The 24,554-nt window shown below is 35.8% G+C and overlaps 1 protein-coding gene across 1 annotated transcript in view; it reads right to left on the reverse strand.

Annotated features, from left to right (window-relative positions):
* LOC107653247 (serine-rich coiled-coil domain-containing protein 2-like) overlaps window positions 1-24,064 on the reverse strand; it is a 66,507-nt gene extending 42,443 nt beyond the window's left edge. Inside the window, exons 1-3 of the mRNA XM_016439917.1 lie at window positions 23,835-24,064; window positions 10,278-11,639; window positions 9,306-9,490 (exon numbers count right to left, since the gene is read on the reverse strand). Of these exons, the coding sequence (XP_016295403.1) occupies window positions 9,306-9,490; window positions 10,278-11,604 (1,512 nt within the window). The 5' untranslated portion in view covers window positions 11,605-11,639; window positions 23,835-24,064. The remainder of the gene's footprint in view (window positions 1-9,305; window positions 9,491-10,277; window positions 11,640-23,834) is intronic.
* Window positions 24,065-24,554: the final 490 nt, after the last annotated feature.

Below are 24,554 nucleotides of genomic sequence, written 5' to 3' on the forward strand. Positions count from 1 at the left end.
AGGTAAGTGCATTATTTAACACAATACATTTTTGGGAATTATTTGATCCTATGTATGCATATTTACCATTTTAAACTTCTGTTTAAAGGTTGGAACAAATTTCATTCTGTATTTGGAGGAGGAGGAGGAGGAGGAGCAACAACAAAGGTGATACCCTCATGTCCTGCAGTTTTGGGATAAAATCCATCCTTCATTATTGTGGGAGAAATGGCACTGAAGCAAGACTGTCTTTTTACAAGCAGTTGATACATGGTTTAGATTATTTTACATTTTGAACATTGAATATCCCAAGCCTGTTTCAGCTGTAATTACACTGTCTGTACTAGCTTTGTTCTGTTTGTTTGTTTGTTTAGTTGTGAATTTATATTTATCTTGTAAACTGAAACAATTGCAAGTAACCTAATGTGATAAGAAAGTGATTAATAAGACAATTTCAACCAATTATTTAATTTAATAGAAGTTTTTGCAACTTTAAATGTAATAGAAATAAAGTGTTTTCAAAATATTTGTATGCTGTATATTATTATTTACATAGCAATACTAATACTAATAATACTTCTGCTACTAATAATAATAATAATAATAATAATAATAATAATAATAATAATACCAGGATGGTTAAAGCAACATTTTGGCCAAATAACCCAACAACTTAGTTATTTTATAACCCAATGCATTGGGTTACTAACTTACTACCCAATCCATTTTTTTTTTAATCCTTTCCATTTTAGTTCAGTTCTACTCTGCTATCATTTAGTCTGTCCTGTGTTCATCCATAACTGTCTGGTTTGGTTCAGCTACCAAATCAGACATCAAGAGACCATCACAACTAACATAGTTATACTTATATTAAACTGCACACTTTGTAAATAACATATCTGCACACTAATAAACATATCTGTACATTTATCTAAATAATTACATTTTTTCCTATACTTCTATTTCTGTATATAGTACATTATTACATTTTTCTTTTTATTATATTAGTGTTATATTACATCCCTACTGTGTTATTCCTATGTATGTCTGCACTATCATGTATGTCTGCACTATGTTTGTACTTTCTTCTACACTGGAAGCTCCTGTCGTCAAGTCAAATTCCTTGTGTGTGTAAACATACTTGGTAATAAAGCTCTTCTGATTCTGATTCTGATTTTATTTTTATAATTCAAGCCTTTCTTAAAATACTTCAAGAAAGGAATGTGTTCAAAAGCATATTAGTTTTCTGTGAAATCTACATTAGTATCAAGAATTGTAAAATTGTCTATCAATTTTAATTTTTTTGTATTGTAATGATTGCAATTTAAGATGATAGCTTTGTTTTGGAAGATTGTTTCTAACTGAGCTGGTGCAATGTGGTAGACTTGCAATACCAACTTGATTTTTGGAACATGAAAATCATCTTACTGGCATCATTCCTTTAGTGAACTGCTGGATGTCACTCCAAGAGTCTTCACAAATGGCCCTTATGGGACAGTTAAGGTTTACATGAGAAACACATCTAAACCTTCATTGTTGGATTTCTTGACATTGGTGTGAAACAAAACAGAAAATATTACACAGCTGACATTACCACAGAGAAGGGGGGAGAATGGGGTTTTTAGTAGCAGCTTTTAGAAGCAGAGGGAGTAGAAGAGAACGTATCTAATCAATATTTCAGAGGGGTTCTTGTGTCAGTGGCATGTGACCATCTGAACACACTGTATTGAAATTCTGTAGCACTCTAGGTAGTGGTTATAGGGAAGGAGACAAAAAAAGCGAGGGGGTGTTAAAAAAAAGTTGACAATGTCTGTTGTATTTTTTTGTTTGTTTGTTTTTAGAATTTTGCAGCAGACAACTAAAGAAAGAACCTCAACTAAATAGAGCCTTCCTCATGACAAGGTCTATTGGTCTACAATTACAAGAGATTGATATAACAACAACAAAAATAGTCCTGATTAAAACATTAGCTCATCTGAAAATATAAAACAAGTGGCTTTTTATTTCTTAATTTTGAAGAATTGCACTTTTTGCTCTTGTCCATGCAATTACTATGAATAGGTACTAACACTTCATGCTTCAAAAAGAACAAAAAAGCACATTGAAAGTATTATTTAAGTAGTCTACATCTCAAACAAATTTAAATAAGGGATCATGTACATCAGCAAGTTATTATTGCAAAGACACGGTGAATAACGTCCTGTACCACCCTGAATGTTTCAAAAACCGGTTTTGTAACAAGCAATATAATTCTGCTTTGTGTTTGTTTGTGTGTGTGTGTGTGTGTGTGTGTGTGTTACTGTTATCCCATGGAGTGGTATTTCAATCTGTGATTACGGTGAAATTATTTTTTTTTTTTTCTTTAAATGATGATGATGATAGATGTGGGCACAATGTGAAAAACAGCAGGATTGGAGAAATCCAGTGAAAATGAGCTAGTTCAGTGCGCACCCTGACAGCTCTGTGCTGGGGCAGCACCCTGTTGTGAAGCCCTAGGCAGCTGCCTATATCGCCTATGGCATTGCCTGTTGTTCTTCCATGCAACACAAAGAGAGAAGTCATGGAGGTCATTCACGCTGCTCTTTCCCATAAAATAGATGCAAACTGGGACTAAGGCTGTCAGGCTCTAAACATTACCATTTAAAATATGGTTTGGAATGACATGAGAATGATTTATGAGCTATGAATTGTGGCAGAATTTTCACTTTGGGTAAAGTATTCCATTAACGAAAAAATCCTTCTCTTTGCATTATTGTCATAAAGTATGGCACATCCTCCTTGTTTGCTGTATTTACAAGGATAGTTACTCAAATAGTTGCTTATCTGAACTTGTGAAACTACTGTACTTCTGCACAGTGCCATTTGCTCAGCTCTGTCAGGTCCCTAATGCCCTGTAAATATTGATAATCTAGCACTGTTCCAGAGGCTGGTATTCTTTAAGCCTTATCTTATTGAGTAAAAGCTACTCAACCAAAGCAACTTAAAAGTTGACCTCATTTAATGAACAAGCCAGAAAGACCTCACAATGGAACAAAAAGTCCAGCCCTAAAGAAATAATTTATTTAATAAATTCTGCATCCTGCATCAAGTAGGTCTAAGTTGATCTAACATATGTTTTAATTAATTTATTCATTCATAATGTTGATTTATGTAGCAAATGAGAATTATTAAAGTTTCAAAATATATTTTGAGACAAAGAGTTAGGTAATGACTTTCCGTTTTCTTTAAGTTAATTAAATCAATGGTTTTTCAATAGAATGAAGAAAGTTAAAGTATAGTATTTGGGGTAAAAGCGTCCTTATTGTTGGGGTCAACAGCAAAACAATTGACAAGATGATAAATAAATGGCTGACTTTCCTGTTTTTTGACATGACATGGTTAGATTCAAATGGTTAATATAATGTATTAAGTTAGGGGTGGAGATGATCTATATAATAAGTATGAATCATATTTATAATGAAACAATTACACTTAATATTATATTAAATCAAATATAAATTATTGGTTCTGTGAAGCCATATTAACTTATTATGAGATCACCTTCAAGCATTTTAAGAAGCTCTCAGAATATTATTTTTTTAATTGTGTTTTTCTGTATTTTTAAAATGAACACATTTTAATGACAAAATAAAAATAAATTAAATATATATTTTTATTGATCAAAATAAACTAATATGGTAGAAACTTTTCTGAAATTACTTTTTTAAAAAAGGGTTTTAGATTATGCAATACATATTGCGTAAGCTACATTATTTGACACAATACTAGGGGGCCCCATGCTGAGGAGCCTTTTGCCCCGAGAGTGGTATAAAAGGCCCCCCTCGCCATCTCATACATATAAATGATTTTTAAACAAAACAAATTACTTTAGGGTTTATTATTTTCTCACAAAATGTGTTACTCCATCATTGTTCAATAAAATTGTCTGCAATCATGCACTACAGAAAAGCAGTTTTCCGGTGTGCTTTTAACCCTATTGTACCCTAAAACTTTTATACAGTGGGGAAAAAAAAAGTTACTTACTGTTGGTTATAATTAAAATCAAATGCTGTAGCAAACTTGCAGAGTCTTTTGGAAATGGTTATAGATTAGGTTTTGCCTTCAGGAAAGAATTTAAAAAAAAAAAGAGAAAAACGTGTTATCTTAATGGATTCAGTGCCATAGTGAGGGCCCTCAAGTGACGCTTGGCAGGCAACAACAACAACAGACGGTCCTGGAGAACTAGGGAGATGCATCAAACTTCTAAACAGCCCAAAAGACTAGACAATGTTGAGCAAGTAGCATTGAAAGCCCATATGATGAGAGCGAAAGTAAGAAGGGACCAAAAGAGAGAATGAGAGAGTAAAAGAATGAAAGAACGTAGTCATGTATAATGTCAGTGTTTCTCTTGCTTCAACAATCTTGTAGCAATTCCCCATGTTGGAAACACGCTGCCCTCTAGCGACGCTGCCACATCTGACCTGTTATTGTACTTGTTCAGGTTTGAGGAGATCAGGTTTGCTGACTGCTATTTTGTTGTTTAATGTTTATTAATTACAACAGCAATGTTTTGACATGTCCTATATGAAAATCAATTTGATCAAAGTCTAGTTCATTTTTCCCAGAATATAAAGACTGAATTTAAAATACATCCTCTATAAATGTTTGTTAACATTTATGAGAAAGCTATCACATGGCTTCCTATAATTTTAGCTGGTTTGGCTACTCAGTGTCTCAGACACATCACTTTGAAACAAACTTGCATGACTTAGCATAGCCCAGGTCAGTGAGCAGGTGCAGACACACAGCCCACTGGGTCAGCTGAACTGTCTGAGGAAATATACATAAGCAGTGGGGAGGAAATCATCCTTTCTGACTCAGCCAATCAGACGAGGAGCGCTGATATCGGAGCGTGACAGACGTTCTGGCAGAGAGAGGGAGCAGAACATCGTCGCTCAGATTTCTTTCCCTTGGTTACATCCGGAGTCATTTCTGTGCCTTGGTTTAACATTTGACAAGTCACAATGTGTGCGTGCTATATTTACTGTATTTGCTAATTCATTTCTGTTTGACCAAGGTTTCTCCAAAGTGGATTGTTTTGTCAGATAAATTATATGCCAATTTTATTGAAATGGTATATTTGGTCAAATTTTTGTTAGCTCACATGATTTGCTTATGGAGCGCATATTTTTAAACGCCAAAACCTGGAAACAAGTTAGCATTTTAGCACTTCCATTGCCATCGTCCTGAAGTCAATATGTGTTTTTTAGATTCATAATTTAGTCTACAACATAAAATACATTAGATTTGTTTTTACACGTTTTTACTTGTCTTGAAAAAGCCGGTTGTTAACAAGTGGCTAAATGGGAAAACAAAGGTCGACAGGGACATTAAACATCATCACGCTCAACTCATGTATTTATCGAACTCATCTAGTCCACTTTCAGAGCCTATTTTTGTTCATAATCATGCTCCTGCAGACTATTCAAACTCAAACTTTCAGGGAAAATGTTTAAATAATGACTGAAACTGAAACAAAACTGCTATATTACTCTTATGTTGTAATCATTAAAGGGGTCATATGATGCGATTTCAAGTTTTCCTTTCTCTTTGGAGTGTTACAAGCTGACTGTGCATAGATAAGATCCCTGAAGTTGCAAAATAATGATTTTTAAAAAAGCATCATATGACCCCTTTAAGATCACATCATGCAATCATTGCTTTAATGTGTTCATTGTTTATGAATGTGATGTTAAATAACTAATTGATTTGTATAATCTGTAAATTTCTACCATATGGACTTTACTTTGACACAATCACCTCTGATAACAGAATTTTAACTGTAATGAAGAAACAGTGTCATTTTCTGTTAAGCTGCTTTGAAACAATATGTAAAAAGTATTATACAAATAAATGTTTTGTATAAAATATTTATGAATTTAACTGAATATGGTAAATACAGTATTATTTTTGGATTGGAAATTCTGATTAAGTCTACACACATTTTCCAACCATTTTGAGACTATTGCTTTGTTAATATTATTGTTAGAATATCTAAAATAAAGGCCCCAAAATAAAAAAGGAACTGTGCTCATCAGTTTACATGTCATATATATATATATATATATATATATATATATATATTTATTTATTGATTTAATCTATTCTTATTAAATTAAATATCTTATAGGAAACAACCAATTTAAAACTATCAGCCATACACAAGAGAGGTGGATACCGTCAGCTACTTAAACACCTTGGGATTTTTCATCCTAATTTACACCTTCACAATGGCCACAACATCGTACTGTCATAAATTTGCCTGTATTTTACTACACATTTAATGAAACCACCTGGCAGAGTGGTGAAGTGAAAGAGGTGACATCCCATTAATCTGTAATACACAATTGCACAGATGCACAGTGGCTGTAATGTCAGGGTAAAAAAAGTTCTGTCTCCTTTTATTCACCTTCATGCTTTACACCAAGTTTCAGCATCAACTTCAAACCAGGCACAATGCAAACAAATATTTGACTCCTGTGGCAGAGGAGAACAAGTGAATAAGAAACTGAATGTGGGTCTATTCCTCCAACAAAGCTATCGTATGAATTCTTAAGACTTAAAAATAGTGCATGAGTCATAAGAGCTCATTTATGACACATTCATCAGCAATCCCCATTCCCCGTTTTATTCTATGCAAAAGATCAGCTGCAAAACATCTTGTGTTTCACAGAAAAAAAAGAAAGCCATATGGGTTTGGAACAACACAAGGGTGAGTAAATGAACTATTTCTGTAGGATGTTTTGTAAGATAAGCTTATTGAAATGGATAACGCTTTCTTTAGAGCGAATATTTGTGAGTTTCTGCTGCCCCCCTGTGGTCCTTGACGGTACTATAGAAGCTGTACAGCACTCCTTCAGCTATTGTGTCCTGCTGGTTTCCTTCAGAAATGAATTTGAGGTTCATCAGAACAGAGAATTTTTATTCTTACAGTCTGAGAGTCTTTCAGGTTATTTTATTTTTTTGCAAATTGGACAAGTGGACTTTCATGTGTCTTCACATGTGTGGTCAATGGTCATGTGTGTCATGTTCATGTGTGGTCACTCTGCCTCAAAGCCCAGATCAGCAAAGTGTAGCAATGATGGTAGTCCTTCTGTAAGTTTTTCCCATCTCCACAAATGATCTCAGGTTCTTGGTCACCTCTCTTACCAAGGTCCTTTTGCAGCGATTGCTCACTTTGGCCAAACAACCATCTCTAGGAGGAGTCCTGGTTGTTCGTCATTCCATTAAGAATGGGAACCTTAAATGCAGCAGAAATGTTTTCTTAGCCTTTCCTAGATTTGATGGCTTGGTTTTTGCTCTGATATGTATTTTCAGCTGTTAGATATTATATAGGTGTGTACCTTTCCAAATCATGTCCAATTAGCTGAATTTACCATAGGTGGACTCCACTGAAAGTCTACAAAAATGTCAAAGAAGATCCAGAGAAATGGAATGCACCTGTGCTAAATTTTAAGTGTTGAACAAAGGGTCTGAATATTTACGACAATGTGATATTTCAGTTATTTCTATTAACTAAAGTTATTACAAATCTGTTAAAAAATAATGTAAAGCTGCAACAAAAAAAATGGAACCACTACAGCAAAATTGACAGTAAACCTCAATATTCACCTTAAAGACCATGTTTCTGCAAAATCCGACCACAGAGAACTCCACAAAGCCAACAAGCATGAAAAGCTGCAATTGCTAAAACTTCTTAAAATGCAAAAAGATGGTGTCAAGATCATAAAACCTGGACAGATGGAGTACCAAGATGAACTTCAACATACGCCCTGACCTTACTTGAATATTATCAAACCACTGTGGGAAGTTTGGGAGAGAAGTGTGAGAAGCCAATTCCCTCCTTTATCATCTCTGAAACAACTGACAGATGTTCTGATTCAAAGGGATTCAACATTCAAAGGGAGACTATTCAGAAGTTGTATGAATATATTCTAACAAGGTTGGAATCTGTATTAAGGGCAAATGGTGGTAAAACACCTTAATAAAGAAATATGGCCTATTTACCAGGTGTTCACATTATTTTGTCCGATCCCTGTATATCACAATATACTAGTTACAATACCAAAGTATTATACAACATTATTTATTATTAGAAATTTCACAATTCTTGATATAAAAAATAAAAATATCAAAGAAAAAATATAATACAACATAAAATAGGTCTAAAGCAATTACTTGAGACAATTAAATGGTCAATAAAAATTCAATATACAAATAAAATTGGCTTGAATTCTCTTATATGCTCAAAAACAACTCGTACATTATTTTATGATTAAATCTGAAGAAAAGCAATAAAAAATGCTGAATAGCATTTTAGTCTAAATGGCAAAATCACAATAACTGCATAATTATTTTCATCATTGGTACATAACCTGTATGTCACACACAATGCGCAGTAAACGCTTGTGCAGTGTAAATTAAGCCTAAAAGTAGGCCTTCATATCATCAAACTGTGGCATCAAATATCCACAAGATGTCTCTTTCAGACCAGTCACTTACTTTAAGTGGCAGTCATCAGAGCTAAATATAAAAATTATTAAATATTAGTTAGCAAAACGTATTACTATAATAAAACTAAATCATGAAAAGTAGTGATAGGAATATGCAAATGTTGTTACATTTACACTAATTAAATGATTTGGAATATGGCTTAAATACTGAAAGATAAAGAGCATTATAGGGAGAGGCAATTAACAAGCTATCATTGCTATAATGGAGGATAAAGGCTAACGCTGTAAGCATAAATGCAGAGTCATTCTCTCGTCTGACTTTGATTTCACCTCACTGTTTACTGACTGCCATGAAGCTGACAATTTGATCATCTGCTTCCAGGGGAAAGACTAATGAATATCAGCAGGAGCCAATTTGGAGTACTCTCAGTATTATGATGCATAATCACAGATGCACATTCAATAACTCAACCGGACAGCCTTATCCAGCCCGTCTCTGGGCTATAAACACAAGACAGACTCACTTTAACCACACAAAAAAATCAGCAGTGCTATCGACATCACGATAACTGAGATTTTAAATGCCAACCATAAAGCACACCGATCCAGAAAAGCTTTGGCAGTGCATTTCAGGAGCTTGCAAACAAGACTGTAGAGCGTTGTCTAGTGGAGTAATTCTTTACCACAGGGCTAAAGACCACTAAGGGGGGCTGCTTAAGGAGTTGTGCAAGCAAGATAAGAAACTAATATTAAAACTTTAAAACAATAATCCACTAATTATGAAACTGTTTATGAAAAAATATTTTTGTTGTCAGTCAAAGTCTTTGGACTCACCATGCTGTTGAGATCAGAGTCAAAGCTTCCACAGGGGTGTCCAGAGCTTCCCAGTGCCTCCATTCCCTCCTCGTCCCACATGTAAGTGCCTCCAGAGCTGTCTGAAGGTGACAGGTCCAAAGACGATCCATGAGGAAAATCACCTAAAGGAGACAACGTCTCATGCTCAAAGCCATCTTTACCAGCTGAAAGAAAGACAATATACTCAGTTAGAAAGGGTAATATAGCTGTTTTTTAAAGTAATCTTAGTGACAATATTACATAATTATGCTGCCTTCTAAGGTACCCTGTTTTGGCAAAAATCTAAGGTAGCATCAAATACATCCTTTGCGGAAATGCAATACAGCATTACATACAATGCTGAGAAGTGCCAATAAAAATATACACAGTATAAATGTAAAGTACATACTGAGATAAGAGAATCTATTTTAACTATGAAAAAATTGAACACTTCACCTTTCAACACTATATTATTGTATAATTTTACAGCTATTCAAGCTGAAATCACACTGGCTTGTGTCTACGAGAAAATTTAACATCAACCTGTCATTAGTAAACCCTGACGGCAAGTGCTAAACTCCTGTCAAGCCAGGCATAACTGAAATAGTTGTGCACTCATTATGATTATTATAGTAATCTGCAGGCAGCACAAAAAGTCTTTGAGGTATTTTCCATGAGTTATTCAGTGAGTCTTCAGCAAGAACCGTCAACCAAATTAAGCCTGTAATTTTATTCTTAAGAAAAAAAAATGTTCTTAAGAATATATTTGAGAACCATTCAATTATTGCATTTATGAACATTAAAGTATTTATCTTTGGGAGCATGTACAGTATCACACTCTGAAGGTAGCAACCAATGTAGGCTGCAGACAGCAAGTCAGCTAACTAGGGTTTGAACAGTCAAAATGTCAGACACAGAAACACAAAAAGTTGTTATGAGGTGTAATGGAAATAGATTGATTCTCAGTCACACCTGCAAGGCCCATCCCTGCCCAGTCAACAGTTTCGGATAAGAAGGTGTGCAGGCTGGTCACCGATGATTCCTCATTGCACTTGCTAATTAGAGCGTTGTCATCTTTACATAGTCCAAAGTGGTCTAACCCCTCATTGAGGACAGGCAGCAGGGTCTCACCTCCATTCCCGAGATTATCAAAGTCATCCATGTACTCTTCACTAGTGTCATTGTGCTCCACAGAGGAGGACGATGATAGCGACATGTCCTCCAAGGAGGGGCCCAGACTCCCCTCAGCCTCCTTTGCTTCAAAATAAGTCTCATTTGGGGAAGTTTCAATACTTTCAATGTTGCTACTTGGTTCTGAACTGGTTTCTGCTATCTTTGTAGTGTCTTGGACATTTTTACTCAATTCTGTGTCTTTTTGGACAATTCCAAGGAGAACAGGGCAGGGATGTTTGGTTAGTGTTGGACATGTAAGTCTATAACTGAGCACAGAAGGTTTTTTACCTGAAAAGCTGGGTAAAAGGGATTTCTTTATTGTGTTCGTTTGCAAAAGATGACTGCTAGTAGTTACAGCAGGCCTTGGAATTCCATATTTATTTACTTTCTCTTCGGATAATACTGTATTTGGCTGTATGAGGGATGATTTCGCTACTGGAGACTGTGCCAATGGTCTGGGAAGTTCTTTAGCAAGCTCTGTAGCTTTGTTAAAGGAGAAGGAACGGGTAATAGGTGGGTTGGTGGGGCATGTTGCCCTCTTGAAGTGGGTGAAACTCTGAGAGCGAACTATGCTGTCTTTAGAGTCAGACTTGATGCTGTCGTTGGACAGGGATAGTTTGCTCTGCAGGGTTCTTTGTTGGGATACATGACCAACACCTGGCCCTGAGGAGCCACATCGCCCATTACCAACACTTACTCCTTTCTGAGAAGCCATGTCATTATTCAGGGGATTCCCTGTTAAGAGGAATTTCGGAGTAGTCATGCGGGGAAAGGTTTTAATAGGCTGGGGTATGCTCCTGGGGCAACTACTTCGTGAAGTGGGGACTGCATTTTTACATTTTACAGCAGCTGCAGGGGAAGGCTTTTTAGTCACCATCACTGGTGTTACACTAGTCTCCTCATCCAAGCTGTCAGAGTGTTGAACTTTATTTCCAATGTCCTCTTCACCCTTTCTCCAATTTAGGGATTGTAGACGTGTCAAATTATTGTGCCTGACTAGAGGTCCACCTTTGGACTCTGGGGCAGATCCTTGGGGAAGGGCGGTCATGGTGGTGCCTGAGGGACAGGAAGCAAACTTGGGCAACCTGGAGACCATGTTGAGCTGTTTGACAGCCTTCCTTTCCATCAGATAGGTTCGCCACCATGGATGTGAGGACAGAACTGCAAAAAAAGAGGAAAGAGAGGATGAAATATGAACCAAGCAACTTGCTTGCATGTTGTACACCAGGGGTGGCCAATTCTGTTCTTGGAGATCTACCTTCCTGTAAAGTTCAGCTCCAACCCTGATCACAACCAAACCAGCTATTTAAAAACTTTAGAAGCACTTGATTACAGACAAATGTGTTAGATCAGGGTTGGAACGGAACTCTGCAGGTTAGTACATCTCCAGGAACAGGATTGGGCACCCCTGTTGTACAGAAAAGCCAGTGGTGCAGCGCATGGATATGCAGGGAGGGTATGCACATATAATATCACATTAACAACTCATGGGCCCTTTATTATTATTTTACACGTACATTCTGTTCTACTGAAGTGATGAAGTTCTAAAGTGATGATGCAAATGAGGGCAAATGAAGTTTCATCATATCATAATTTGACAGGGCATAGTGGAGGAGAAGGTTTTCTGCAAGAAATCAATTAAATATGGACCTCACAAATAACTATTTTTGCCTTCAGAAGACTTTCAATCAGAGCATGGTAATCAGAGTATGGACTGCTAGTACTAGCACTGTGTATGGACAATAACAACAACAGCATTCTGCAAAACATCTCCTTTTAGAAATGCTATCGCAAAAATATTTTTGGGAATGTTCGTTTGAACTATGGTTTCAGGAAACAGCAAATCATTGAACTATGTTGGCAACGATGAAACTTGCAACTATACTAGGCTAACAATGCTTTTAAGAAACGCACCCCAGTTTAGTTCATGGAGTTTTCTTCTAACAAGAGTTCTGATCTTAATCAGAAAGACATAGAAAATGTGCAGAGCAGTGGGGCGCCAGGACCAGAATTGAGAACCACCTTATTCCTTGTCCTCAGACTTCCCCTTGTTTGAAGGGATTGACATGAGGATCTCAACAATAAAACCATTAAATGCAGTCCTCGTGGCTTTGAAATTACAGGCAAGTGATATACAAGGACTTTAAAAATTGTCTTGATATTTTTAACAAGAAGACATCATATGAGAGGTCCAACCTTCCAGACAATACTCTTATTAAGATCAGAGAGGTGAAAGCCACGTGTGCATTTGGATGAATATTAACCTGATGCAGGGGTACAAAGCATTACACAATCATTACGTTACAAATGTTCAAAAGCCCTGTCTGTGCAATGAATTCACTGGAGGGATAAAGTATGACCAAGTGGAGATAATGCCCTATTGCCAAGAGTTGGTGGATACAAAGTATCTATTCAGGAGCAAGACAGAGCAACATGCCCTGTGACTAACTGAGATCCATCAGTACTGGAAGCATGTTATGTTCAAGCCTCTAAAGTATTTGTGTATAGTTGCAATGAAAAGTCTGTAAACCATTTTGGATTTTTTGATCTGACACAATCTTACAAAACTAACAACACACAAATAACCAAAGAACTTAGTGACCCATTGAGTTTAGTAACTTAAATCATCCTTTAGCAGCACCAAAAACTCCACCAAATGTTCCCTGTAGCTGCTTATAGGATTTGCACAACATTGAGGATACATTTTGGACCTTTCCTCCCTACAAATGTGTTTCAGTTCATCAACATTTTCTGGGTTGCACAGCTCTCTTCTGGTTATGCAGATTATTCTTTGTTTTCTCTAAGCTTCTAATAAATCCATATGGTATCACAAAGATCTTTGGGACATACCATGGTAAGTAAAATATCATGGTACTTGAATTTTACAATCATTCGTTATAGGAATAATGCTATGAACTACACTAGCAGAGTTTAGTTTTTTAGGGTTGCTGAACAAGCAATTTTATATGCAGAATTAATAGAGCGCTACCATGATGATTTTTGTAGGCCAACACAAGTTAAGAAGTTAGAATTGCCTTGGTTCCCTTGACAAAAACTAACAGAATTTTCCCATTGGCTCTTCGAATTTCACAGAAAATATGCTCTGTAACCAACAAACAAAAAATGCCAGTACTAATGAACTTGCGATCAGAAATTGCCTTTACCTGTTGTACTCTATTAGTTAAAAAAAATAAAAGTACCAATTAATAATGATCAGGTTTACACCTATCTTCTTTAACTTATCCAACAACAAATATGACTGAGGAGCATTAAAAGCCGAACTAAAATCAATAAAAAGTATCTCTTATCTATAAGCAAATTGTCATGGGTTTAATTTAAAATTTACCTCAGTTTTCAATAAAGACATGAAATATTTCTCAAAACATTTCATTACAACTGAAGAAACATGTAAATGAAACTAAAATCACTATTCTCAGCTGGGCAAGACTTCTGTGGTAATGGGGTAATCACCATTTTTTTTTCCACAACGCAGAAACCTTATGTGAATCGAATGAGCATTGGAAAAGTGTGCACCAGACTGGGCCAAGCTCTTCAGCACAAGTTTTTAGGAGGCAAGAGAAAAAAATTTCATACGGTCCTATATATTTTTAATGCATATCTGGAGGAACAACAACTCTGCATTAGAGCTGTCCCACCTCAGGCACCATACCCATATCTATAGAGTCTAAAATTATGTTGCAGCCATTCACTACATCCATTACAGCCATTACTCCAATATTCAGTGTCACATGATCCTTGAGAAATCATTCTAATATTCTGATTTGGTGCTCAAAAACATGTTATTATTAATGTTGAAAACAGTTGTGATGCTTAATATTGTGGAAACTGTGACACACATATAAAATGTATTTTATATACAAGAAAAAAGTGCCAAGACAGCCTACAAGAACCCACATGACAAGGAATACTGTCATGATGAGAATTCCAGGAAGTTATTTTTGATCCTGCTGAGTCACTGAAAAGAGTGAAGCTGGATTAAAATCCACTGGACTAAACAATTAAAGATCTCACAGAATAGTCTATGCACCTTCTTTAGCTATTTACTTACTTGTAAGACACACATTTGCTTCCCATCACTATTTGCATTTGCACTGTATGTTGTGCTAACCGAGTCAATGTGTTTGCAGTCAAACTCCCGGGCACACCTATGCGTACACATGACACATGAGGCGGTGCAAAAGGATGCAAGCTTGAGAAATCAAATATTGTCTGTAAAAGATCAACAATAAGACAAATTAAGACAAAATGACAGACATATAGCTCACAGATATGACAGATATGACTCACTGATAAAATGTCAGAAATACGAACAGTGAGGCAAATGGTAATGATTGCTGTAACAGTCAACCTTGCCTACCCACACACATCTGTATCATTTACAAGACAAAAATATTACAGGCCTATCACAGTATGAGTAACTATCGATCTGTGTGTGTGTGTGTGTGTGTGTGTGTGTGTGTGTGTGTGTGTGTGTACTGGTATATATGATTTATGAGGACACAAATGTGTATTGACATGGGTACTACAACGTAAACATGGTTTATGAGGACACTTCCTGTGTCCCCATAAAACAAAAGGCATAAAAAAAAAAACACAAAACGGTGTTTTATGAAATTCAAAAATTGCCAGTAGTTTTCTGTAAGGGGTAGGTTTAGGTGTAGGTAGGGCTGCACGATTATGACAAAAATCATAATTGTCGATTATTCCCTTGAAATTGTAATTGCGATTATTTATGTAATTGCGATTAGAAATTCGATTAATTGTGCAGCCCTAGGTGTAGGCACTGTAGGGTTGGTGTAGGGTGATAGAAAATACAATTTGTACAGTATAAAAACCATTACGCCTATGGAGAGTCCCCGACTATGACTATGAATTGTTAAATAGACACTTGACTTGCATTTAAAATGCTTTCCATGCATATACAATAACGTTTGTACATTTAATTTGATGTGGATACCAAAATGGGACACCTCATCTGGTACCAGTATCACAATACAATCATCATTTTTATGGTAATTCAAAACCATTTATATGAATTAAATACTTAAATACTACTTAAAGACAAATAAAATTTAAATAAATAAAAAATTATAAATAATAATAAAAAAAAATAAAAATAAATAAACTCAAACGTTCCAATAAAAGTTCCCACTCTAAATTCCGATGGAATGAGACGCATTAGAAGCAGCATTTGAAAGCAGCATAGCTGATTTACACCTGTGACACACATCAGATGAATTCTTAATGTGGCAAACTGTGATGTTGCTCAGCAACTGTAATTAACTAATTGCTGCTTTACATCACACCCTTAATAACAAGTTCTTCCTTGTCTTGACTTGTTTGAGGTGCATCCCAATCTGTTTTCACATTTCTCCGTGTTTCTTTGACACTCTCATGTGTAATGTAAAGCATTCCTGCCCAAATACATACTGTGGTATAAACAGCATAACATAATCTGCACAGTCCACTGTCACACCACCTAGCTTTTCACAAAGTTAAAAAATTCCAGAGGCTGTACATCCCATCATCTTTCAACACTTTTTATAATTAAGGCCATTACTCAGCTGATTCATAATGGTACAGAAAAATATAATGCACAAAATTACAGACTATTTATTCATTTATTCATTTATTGGATGGATGGATGGATGCATAAATTATGACAGAATGTTCATTTTTAGGTGAACTACATTAAAGGGTTAGTTCACCCAAAAATGAAAATTAGCCCACAAAAGCAATGCAAAACGAGCATAAAATTATTCACTGGCTATTTTTTTTCTAATTGGGGCAAAGAAAACAATATCACTCTCGTTGTCTCTTTCAGCTTACTCAGCACCACAGAAGCATTTCAACAAGCACTATCTATGCTTACTTACCCTATAACAAATACATTTTACTGCCTCATTCTCATCACACACCTCTCTGCCCTTAAACGGTTAAACCCATTGTAGCTGTAGGCAAGAATGTCACCAAATATTCAGAATTGGAAGACCAAATGTCATTATATTTAAACACTGAACCCATACCAGTCAACTTCAAATCTGAATATTGGAGGGAGAGACAGAATATTAGGGGGATTTACATTGTATATTGTAATTTGTAATATTGTATATTGTAAAATCAACATGAAATGGAAGTTGCAGCTTACTTAACTAGCATATTGTGATGTATTTCTGAGTGAAACGACTTATCGAACAAGAAAATAGATATCTGCATGCCATTGGATTAACTGCAGCATACACTAGCAGAGTCATAAACATTACGTACATTAAAATATGAACAGTTGTTCACAATAAGACCAGTGACTTGAATTTAGAATTATTATTTTTTTATTTCATACCAAAAATCGCATAAGCAAGAATGTGGTAACGTTGTACGTAAGAATGGCTGTGATTCAGCCACACGAACAAGGGAACAGCTAATTACAGATAATGCTGATAAATGGCCATAACAGCTTTGTAGTGGCAGTTAATGTGTTAAAATATGAATTTAACATTAACAATCACATTACTTGAAGGGCTTTGATAACATATCTGTGAAAATAAAAGATGTTACAAAAGTGTTTCGAAAAACAAATGAAAATAAGTGCACATATGTGCGGGATATTTGTAACTGCCATCAAAGCTTGCTATTTAAAATAATAACACATCCTCTGCATCCCCCACGTATTCTATGCCCATGCATATATGTATTTAATTAAAGCTGCAGTCCGTAAGTTTTGCCACTTTGTCGCCATCTCTGTTTGAAAACCTGGAATTGCAGTTACTTGCGGAATTATCTTCCTTGCGTGGGTTGTACTCTGGCACGGCTCCAGCGCGGATGAATCTAATGTTTTGAGGAGTATGTGTGGCAGTCAGTCACCGCACCGGTGTGAATCCTATATTAGTAATCACAGATTCTAGCCTACTTCTTGGAATAAATGACCCAAATAAGAATTTTCGCCGGATATTGTCATCTGAACAAGTAAGTAACAAGTCTGCCACGTTTGTTCTGACCAACTGAGGAAAAAAGCATTACAATAAATCGTGCTACCACGATCCGCCACCTGCAGGATCCTCACATGTGATAGCCTAGGAGCCAGGACAAATTCTTTATGTTTACAGAAGTGACGTAATGACACAGCAGCATGCTCGAATTTCCCGCGAAAACCTACCCGTACCACTCAAATTAGAAAACATTATAAGCTAACCGTTGTGAATCGGGCTAAAGTAAGGCGATAGTTTTGAACACTGGCTGATTATGTACTTGCTCGGTCTGCAGCTTTAAATCGCAGCCTTTGCCATTTGATAATTGAACTACAGTAGTAAGCCATTTTGTGATTTTGGTTTTATTCTGATCAATTGGGCAACCCTAAATTCAACTGAAAAATGAGGGAGTGTGCGAAACGAACCATCCAGTGTGTGGAACTTCTTTTTTATACTGTTATACATCCATTTCAAACAAAAAAAATTGAAGACTGGTGGAAAAATGAATGTTTTGCTGTTTGGGGCTATGCAGTAGCTTCATTTGCTTTTACCTGCACCTCTTGGGCTGGTAGAAGACATGACAGGGTGATGACTGCTTTGAAAATCACTCCAAAATCTCATATTTAATGATGCAGAGTCAGGTCTAATGAAAAGACTGAATATAACAAGGTTAAGGCCCTTGCTGTAGGTGTTTGATTGGTCCATCAAATACTGGGAAAACAAAGCACATGCAATATGTAAAGAGCGCTTTAAAGCCACCTGCAGGCACTAGACACACCTTAGTAGTAGTATCCTACACTATGTGTCAGATTGGTGATTTATGACCTGATTTATGACCTGATTTATGACCCCCTGTCAGCGTTGATTATTTATTACTCCACTAGATTTAGTCATCTTGTTCGGATTGCAGATGACGCAATTCACATTTTGTTTGTTTGGCTGTATTTGTTTTAAGACTCCTCGGCAAGTTCATGCTAATCCTTGCATGGGATAGAGAGCATGACGAACACATACCAATTCATTTAAGAAAATTATTAAACATTTGACTGAACTTTTTATTATTTTGACAAACCACCATTTCAAATTATTTCCCCTGAGGTGTTTATCCTCAAAATCTTTTTCATCACAACGACATTAAACATTAAAGAATATTATCAGTTACTATCGCCATCTTCTTTGACTCAAATAAAGCAACATCTCTGGTGTACGTAAGCATCTACAATGTGTTCATGTGCTAAACATCTTTGTTTCTCCACTTCTGTCATATTTGTTAGATGTAATGCAAACACATTTGAGAACTATGATGTTCCACACTTTTGTTAAGGTTATAGAAAAAAATCAAACATAATCTTTTACATAGGAATTATCTAAGATTTATTTTATTTGTGTTACTTATTTATTTTATTTGTGGCTTGTTTTAAAATGTAAAAAAAAAAATTGTTATTTACATTTACATTATATTTACATTTTGTAATTTAGCAAACGCTTTTATCCAAAGCGATTAACAAATGAGGACAATAGAAGCAATCAAAACCAACAAAAGAGCAATAATTTACAAGTGCTATATTAGTATATTATAGTGTTATATTTCAATTTCACAAAGACACGTGCACACATTTAATTTATAATTTGTTTTAAATCTCATTTTGTAAAAAAATAAAAAATAAAAAGATGAATCGAATCGAATCGTGAAATCAAAATTGTGAATCGAATAGTGAGTTGAGTGAATCATTACATCCATAGTTGATACTGATTTAATTTGATTGGTAACAGCCCTATAGTGTCTTACTATTTAAATTTATTTATTAAATTTAAGAATTAGACACAAAAGATGCACACATTTAATTAGGCTAGAAAAAAATTGGCCTCATGAAGCTAAAAAAAAAAAATCTAATAAACGTATTAGAAAAGTTCATCTCTGTTACTCCAGCAAACTAACCACTGCACAGAATATGAAGAATATCAAAAGTTTTGGGAGTCAGCTGTCCACAGCAGTCCTAAAATATACCAGCAGAATAACATGCTCAGCAAAATATTGTCTAATTATTGCCATCAACAAAATTCTAGAAAATATTGAGATATAATTTGTCATTATTGCACAACCCTAGTTTACACAAACACCAATATGCTGATAACTACAAAAATCATCTTACTGAAATGTAAACCAATAACATGACAACACAAGAAAGCCATGTTTTCGAGACATCTTTTCGATCAGATTATTCCCCGGGAAGTGACAAGATTCTGTGTATCCGACCCAGAGTATTACACTGCAATGAATTGCAATTTTAAATAAAGCATTAAAAACCCCAGATTTTCAGCGAGAAACCTGTACAGACCCATATTCTTCTATTATGTTTATAGTTTCTACAACTGTACCCTAACACAAAATGCTCACTCCTGCTGAATGGTAATTAAATGAATTATTTAGTAGAACACGTGTGACAAATTCAGGTCCTAGAGGGCCACTGTCCTGCAGAGTTTAGCTCCAACCAGCTCCAACACACCTGCCTGGAAGTTTCTAGCACTCATAAAGGCTTTGATTAACTGGATCAGGTGTGTTTAATTAGGAATTGAGCTAAACTCTGCAGGACAGCGGCCCTCCGGGAGCTGAGTTTGACACCCATGCGCTAGAGAAGGGGTGTCAAACTCAATTCCTGGAGGGCCGGAGCCCCGCAGTTTAGATTCAACCCTAATTAAACACACCTAATCCAACTAATCAAGTCCTTCAGGCTTGCTGGAAAACTACATGGTATGTGTGTTGGAGCAGGGTTGGAACAAAACTCTGCAGGGCTTCAGCCCTCCAGGAATTGAGTTTGACACCCCTGCACTAGAGGAACCAGGTTTTGTGTGCTTTGTTTATTTAAATGGCAGGTCACCTGCGCAACACTCTGCACACATCCAGCCTCATCTTCTTAACTAAAACACCTGACACAGTTTTTGCAAAAGCTGTTAACCTACTTTTTCCCAGCATGTACTGTTGATGAAAAGTAGGCAATTGTCTGTTTGTTATTTGTTTTGCCATATTGTGTTTCTTTAGAATTGTGACTAGGTTTTCCTCCGAAACTGTGAATGACATTTTTGCATACAGTGCATGCAAACAGCAGCGAACGACCAACAAAAACACAGCACACACTCTGATCCCTATATATGGCTGGACTGGAGTACTCGTGGAATTCTAAACTTCCAACAGGATCACCTCCTGAACTGAAGCGTTCCAGCAGCCATTTTAGGCCGCATTTTACACTTCAGGGGTGTATTCCAGAAAGGAGGTTCAACAAACTCTGAGTTAAAACTTTAACTCTGAGTTGACTTACCCTGATAACGTGATTACAATTTAATAAAAACGTTAGAAATTGATAATTATATAACATTTCCTTTCCACTGTTATTAAAACAGCGAATAAATTATATATAGAAAGTGACATTATCACTAACATCGATCTATCGCGAGTTTAAGCACTCACAAAAAAAAAAAAACTATCGTTATAATCACTGTAGCTATATACACTGTTAAATGAATCTCTTACTTACATTGTATGTACATCTGCGCTTTGTTGTTTATGATGAGAGAATTCGCAAGAGTCCAGAATTCAATCAGTGAACGCGCGCACACTCAACAAAACTGATGAGTTTGAACGATGACTCATCTGAACGCTTCTGATTGGCCATTGCATTCCTAAGCTCAACAGATATGTGTGTGATTGGTTCAAATGCGCAACACTGTAAAAACGCCTAAAATGAAATACGGTGCAACATGCCGCAATCGACACTGTCTGTTCATATTCACTTTGTTACCAACAGACGTAATAGATTTAATTTGTTTGTGCAGTGGCATTTTTGTCCAATTTAGTGGCATTTTTGCCCCAAGTACCCGTGGTCAGGGGAAGGCTAAGCCTATGGTGTCAACAACAGCTGACACCTAGACCTAAAACGGGTATCCAATCATGTTCCTAGAGAGCCACCTTCTAGCAGAATGTAGCTCTGTAGCAGCCAATAAACACACATGAATCAGATGATCAAGGTCTCTTTCGCAGCTTAATAGACAAACAGTCAAAATAAATTAATAATAAATAAATTGTAAAATATTGGCAAGATGAGAACTTGACCCATTTTTGTAAGCATTCACTTAAACACTGCACTCACTTAAACAGTGTAAACGGGGGAAAATATGAATAAATATGTCAAAATATTGTACCTATGCTATTTTGAATGAATTCTCACAATGTGATTTGTGAAAAAATGCATGATAATGGGGCATAAGCAGACTGTAGGAAATTATGGATTGTACGAATTCATATAATTTTTTCCACAAATTTGCACCAAAAAAAAAATGTCATGAAACTGTGTTGGTATATGTTCTGAATTCTAATCGAACAACAAAATAAAAAGAGAAAATCACCTACTGCTCTTGACTGAATAACTTTTAATTAATTTGAATTCAAAGACTATGCCGTGTTTTATTTTATATTTGATTCGATCTTGAATTTCTTTCTTGAACAATGCTGCTCACTAGGGTAATGACATGGCTTTTTTATTATTATTACGTTTCTTGAGGTTCATTTATTTATTATGTCTTTGAGAACTGTAAAACAGTATATCATGTCAATAATATACATTGTGATATAAGATGCATTTATCTATGCACTGATATCACAAGTGGGACATTTCTTCTCTATGCACAGACATCCTCTGGCTTGCCCAGACTGCACAAACCACACCCAACCATCACAAACCCTGCCAGAGAGGTTAAAGCATGAATTATCTATGGAGATCAGATATCGGAGAAAGCCAAGAACAGCACAGGGAACAGTTTATATTGGGGGGGGAGGAAACACATCGTAATTATATTTAGCACATGGATCTTTTTATCCTGTATGTTCTAAACCACAGCAAACAAAACTGAAGCACTTTACTAACTAGTATCAGTTAAGCTTAACTAATTGACTAATCATATTAGACAAAAACCCGTCTAATCCCCTTCTTATCATGAAAGCTACGTGAGAGAGTAAGCAAAGATCAGCATGGTCATTATTTGCATCATACAGACTACTAAAAGTCATCTAAGCTCATTATGCAAGAGCTCATGGATCATTAAAGATTATGAAAGATCATTATTGGCCTCACGGTTTAGTCTTTTTGTAGTGAGGTAGTGTCACATTACCTAAAGGTCATCATTACCTGTGTCTGACCTTTCGAAACACCACAAAATTGTTCACATCAACTGCTTGAATCACTCTTATCACACCGAAAAGTTGCATTGCAGAAATGCTGAAATAACATTAATTGTTTTGTTGCTGTTGCTCTTTGGAACAATCAATTGACATAGCTATCATGGAAAATCCTTCAAAAGATGCGTTATATTTCATTCATGCAGACACTTAATCAGGGGAAAATTAAGCATATCGAAAGAATAAGACATCTACAAGTTTAATAAGAAATAAGCACCCAACTTAAAAAGGGAGGAAAATTACATTAAAATATACAAAGACAGAGTGGAATTGCCAGACATATAACATGATGAGTAATGGATGAATTCTCTGATAGACTAAGGTCATTCTACAACTGTTTTTATATTTCCCCCATTATAATAATAATAATAATAATCATGTCAAATCTGTTCTGCTATATTAACAAATCTTTTTGATGTCAAACTAAATAATTGTAGGGTTTTTAGTTGCTTCATATATCAATAAATGGCTGTCACATTATTTTGTAAGTGGTTTATTTGGTGTTCTTTTTCAGAACACAACATTTTGATTAACAACCTATCACAAATAACATAACAGAGAAACTGAAAATACAAAATGATTAGTTAAAAAGTATATTTCATACAGAACCACTGTATGAAATACAGTTTATTTCATTCTTTCTCATGAAATAAATTTTACAATTTACATACAGAATATGTCAATTGTTTTAAGTTTTAGACATTTCACCTTTTACCTATTTCATTTAGTCAAATACACTATTTATATACTATCACAACAAACTGGCAAAATGTGTGCTTTGCTGCATTAAAAGAAAAATGCATATTTACATTATCTTCATAAATGACTTTCAATGATTAAATAAACTACAAAAAAAAAAAAACATGATTATTATTGCAAAATTAAGGTAAACGCGTCTGTGTGCTCAAAAGCGAGTTTTTTTCTTTATTTTTCTTTTTTTTCTTTTTCTTTTCATAATAATGTGACAGCATCTGCCACTGCAAGTGTAGAATGACCAGGGAATGTAAACAAAGTCAAAAGCACATCAACTCACATCAAATCACTGTGAGCAAACTATAGTCCATATTAACATAGATTAACGTAGTGTAATAAGAACAACAGAAAAACTATAAAAACGCACAGTCAGAAGGAAACCCACACCTTATCTGAGCGGCCGCCTGTACGATTTCATCCGATTGAAGGCGAATACAGCTGGGCGTGGAAATCCACCACAGGAGTCAAGCCCGTTTACTGCTTCCACCTGATCCAATGCTTAGTCGAGATATACAGTTGTCCATGCATAGGAAGACTAGCTCTTCTCATCGCATTCTATGTTATTGTGAAGTAACGTCCTGCCGGCATGAGAGCATGTTGTATGAAAACAGCGGACACTGACGTCAGCATTCCTCATACTGCGGGTATACCCGGACATGGGCGTTTCTTAGCGGCGCGGACGTTGTTTCTGATTTGGAAACAACGATTCTATCCCTATCATAAGAAGATACCGCATTTGGCTGCAAGTACGCGCCCCCGTCTGGGAACGGTGCTTTTAGGAAGTCAGAAGCAATAAAATTCAGTATCTTTTAAAGCAATTCACTGTTTTTGAGCGCTGGAGACACCAGTGCTGTAAACACCGCGCTCTGCTGGTCAAAAAAGTGTAAATGCAACTCAGTGACACCTTTTACAAACTAATTCATGTTTTCACGTGTTCTTTCTTATTAGTGCTGGACTGGTTTTATTATGTAGGCTAGCTATTTTTAGGGAGAGCTTGGCTAATCAGGCCAGTTAGAGTCAATTAGTTCACTCTTTCTTATGCACGTCGTTAAAACTAGCAGACAAAAGTAGTGTGATTAGAAATGTTTAAAGAAAATCTATCGTTCC

The sequence above is a fragment of the Sinocyclocheilus anshuiensis genome, unplaced genomic scaffold, assembly GCF_001515605.1.
Source record: "Sinocyclocheilus anshuiensis isolate Anshui unplaced genomic scaffold, SAMN03320099.WGS_v1.1 scaffold151, whole genome shotgun sequence".
NCBI classification, from domain to species: Eukaryota; Metazoa; Chordata; class Actinopteri; order Cypriniformes; family Cyprinidae; genus Sinocyclocheilus; species Sinocyclocheilus anshuiensis.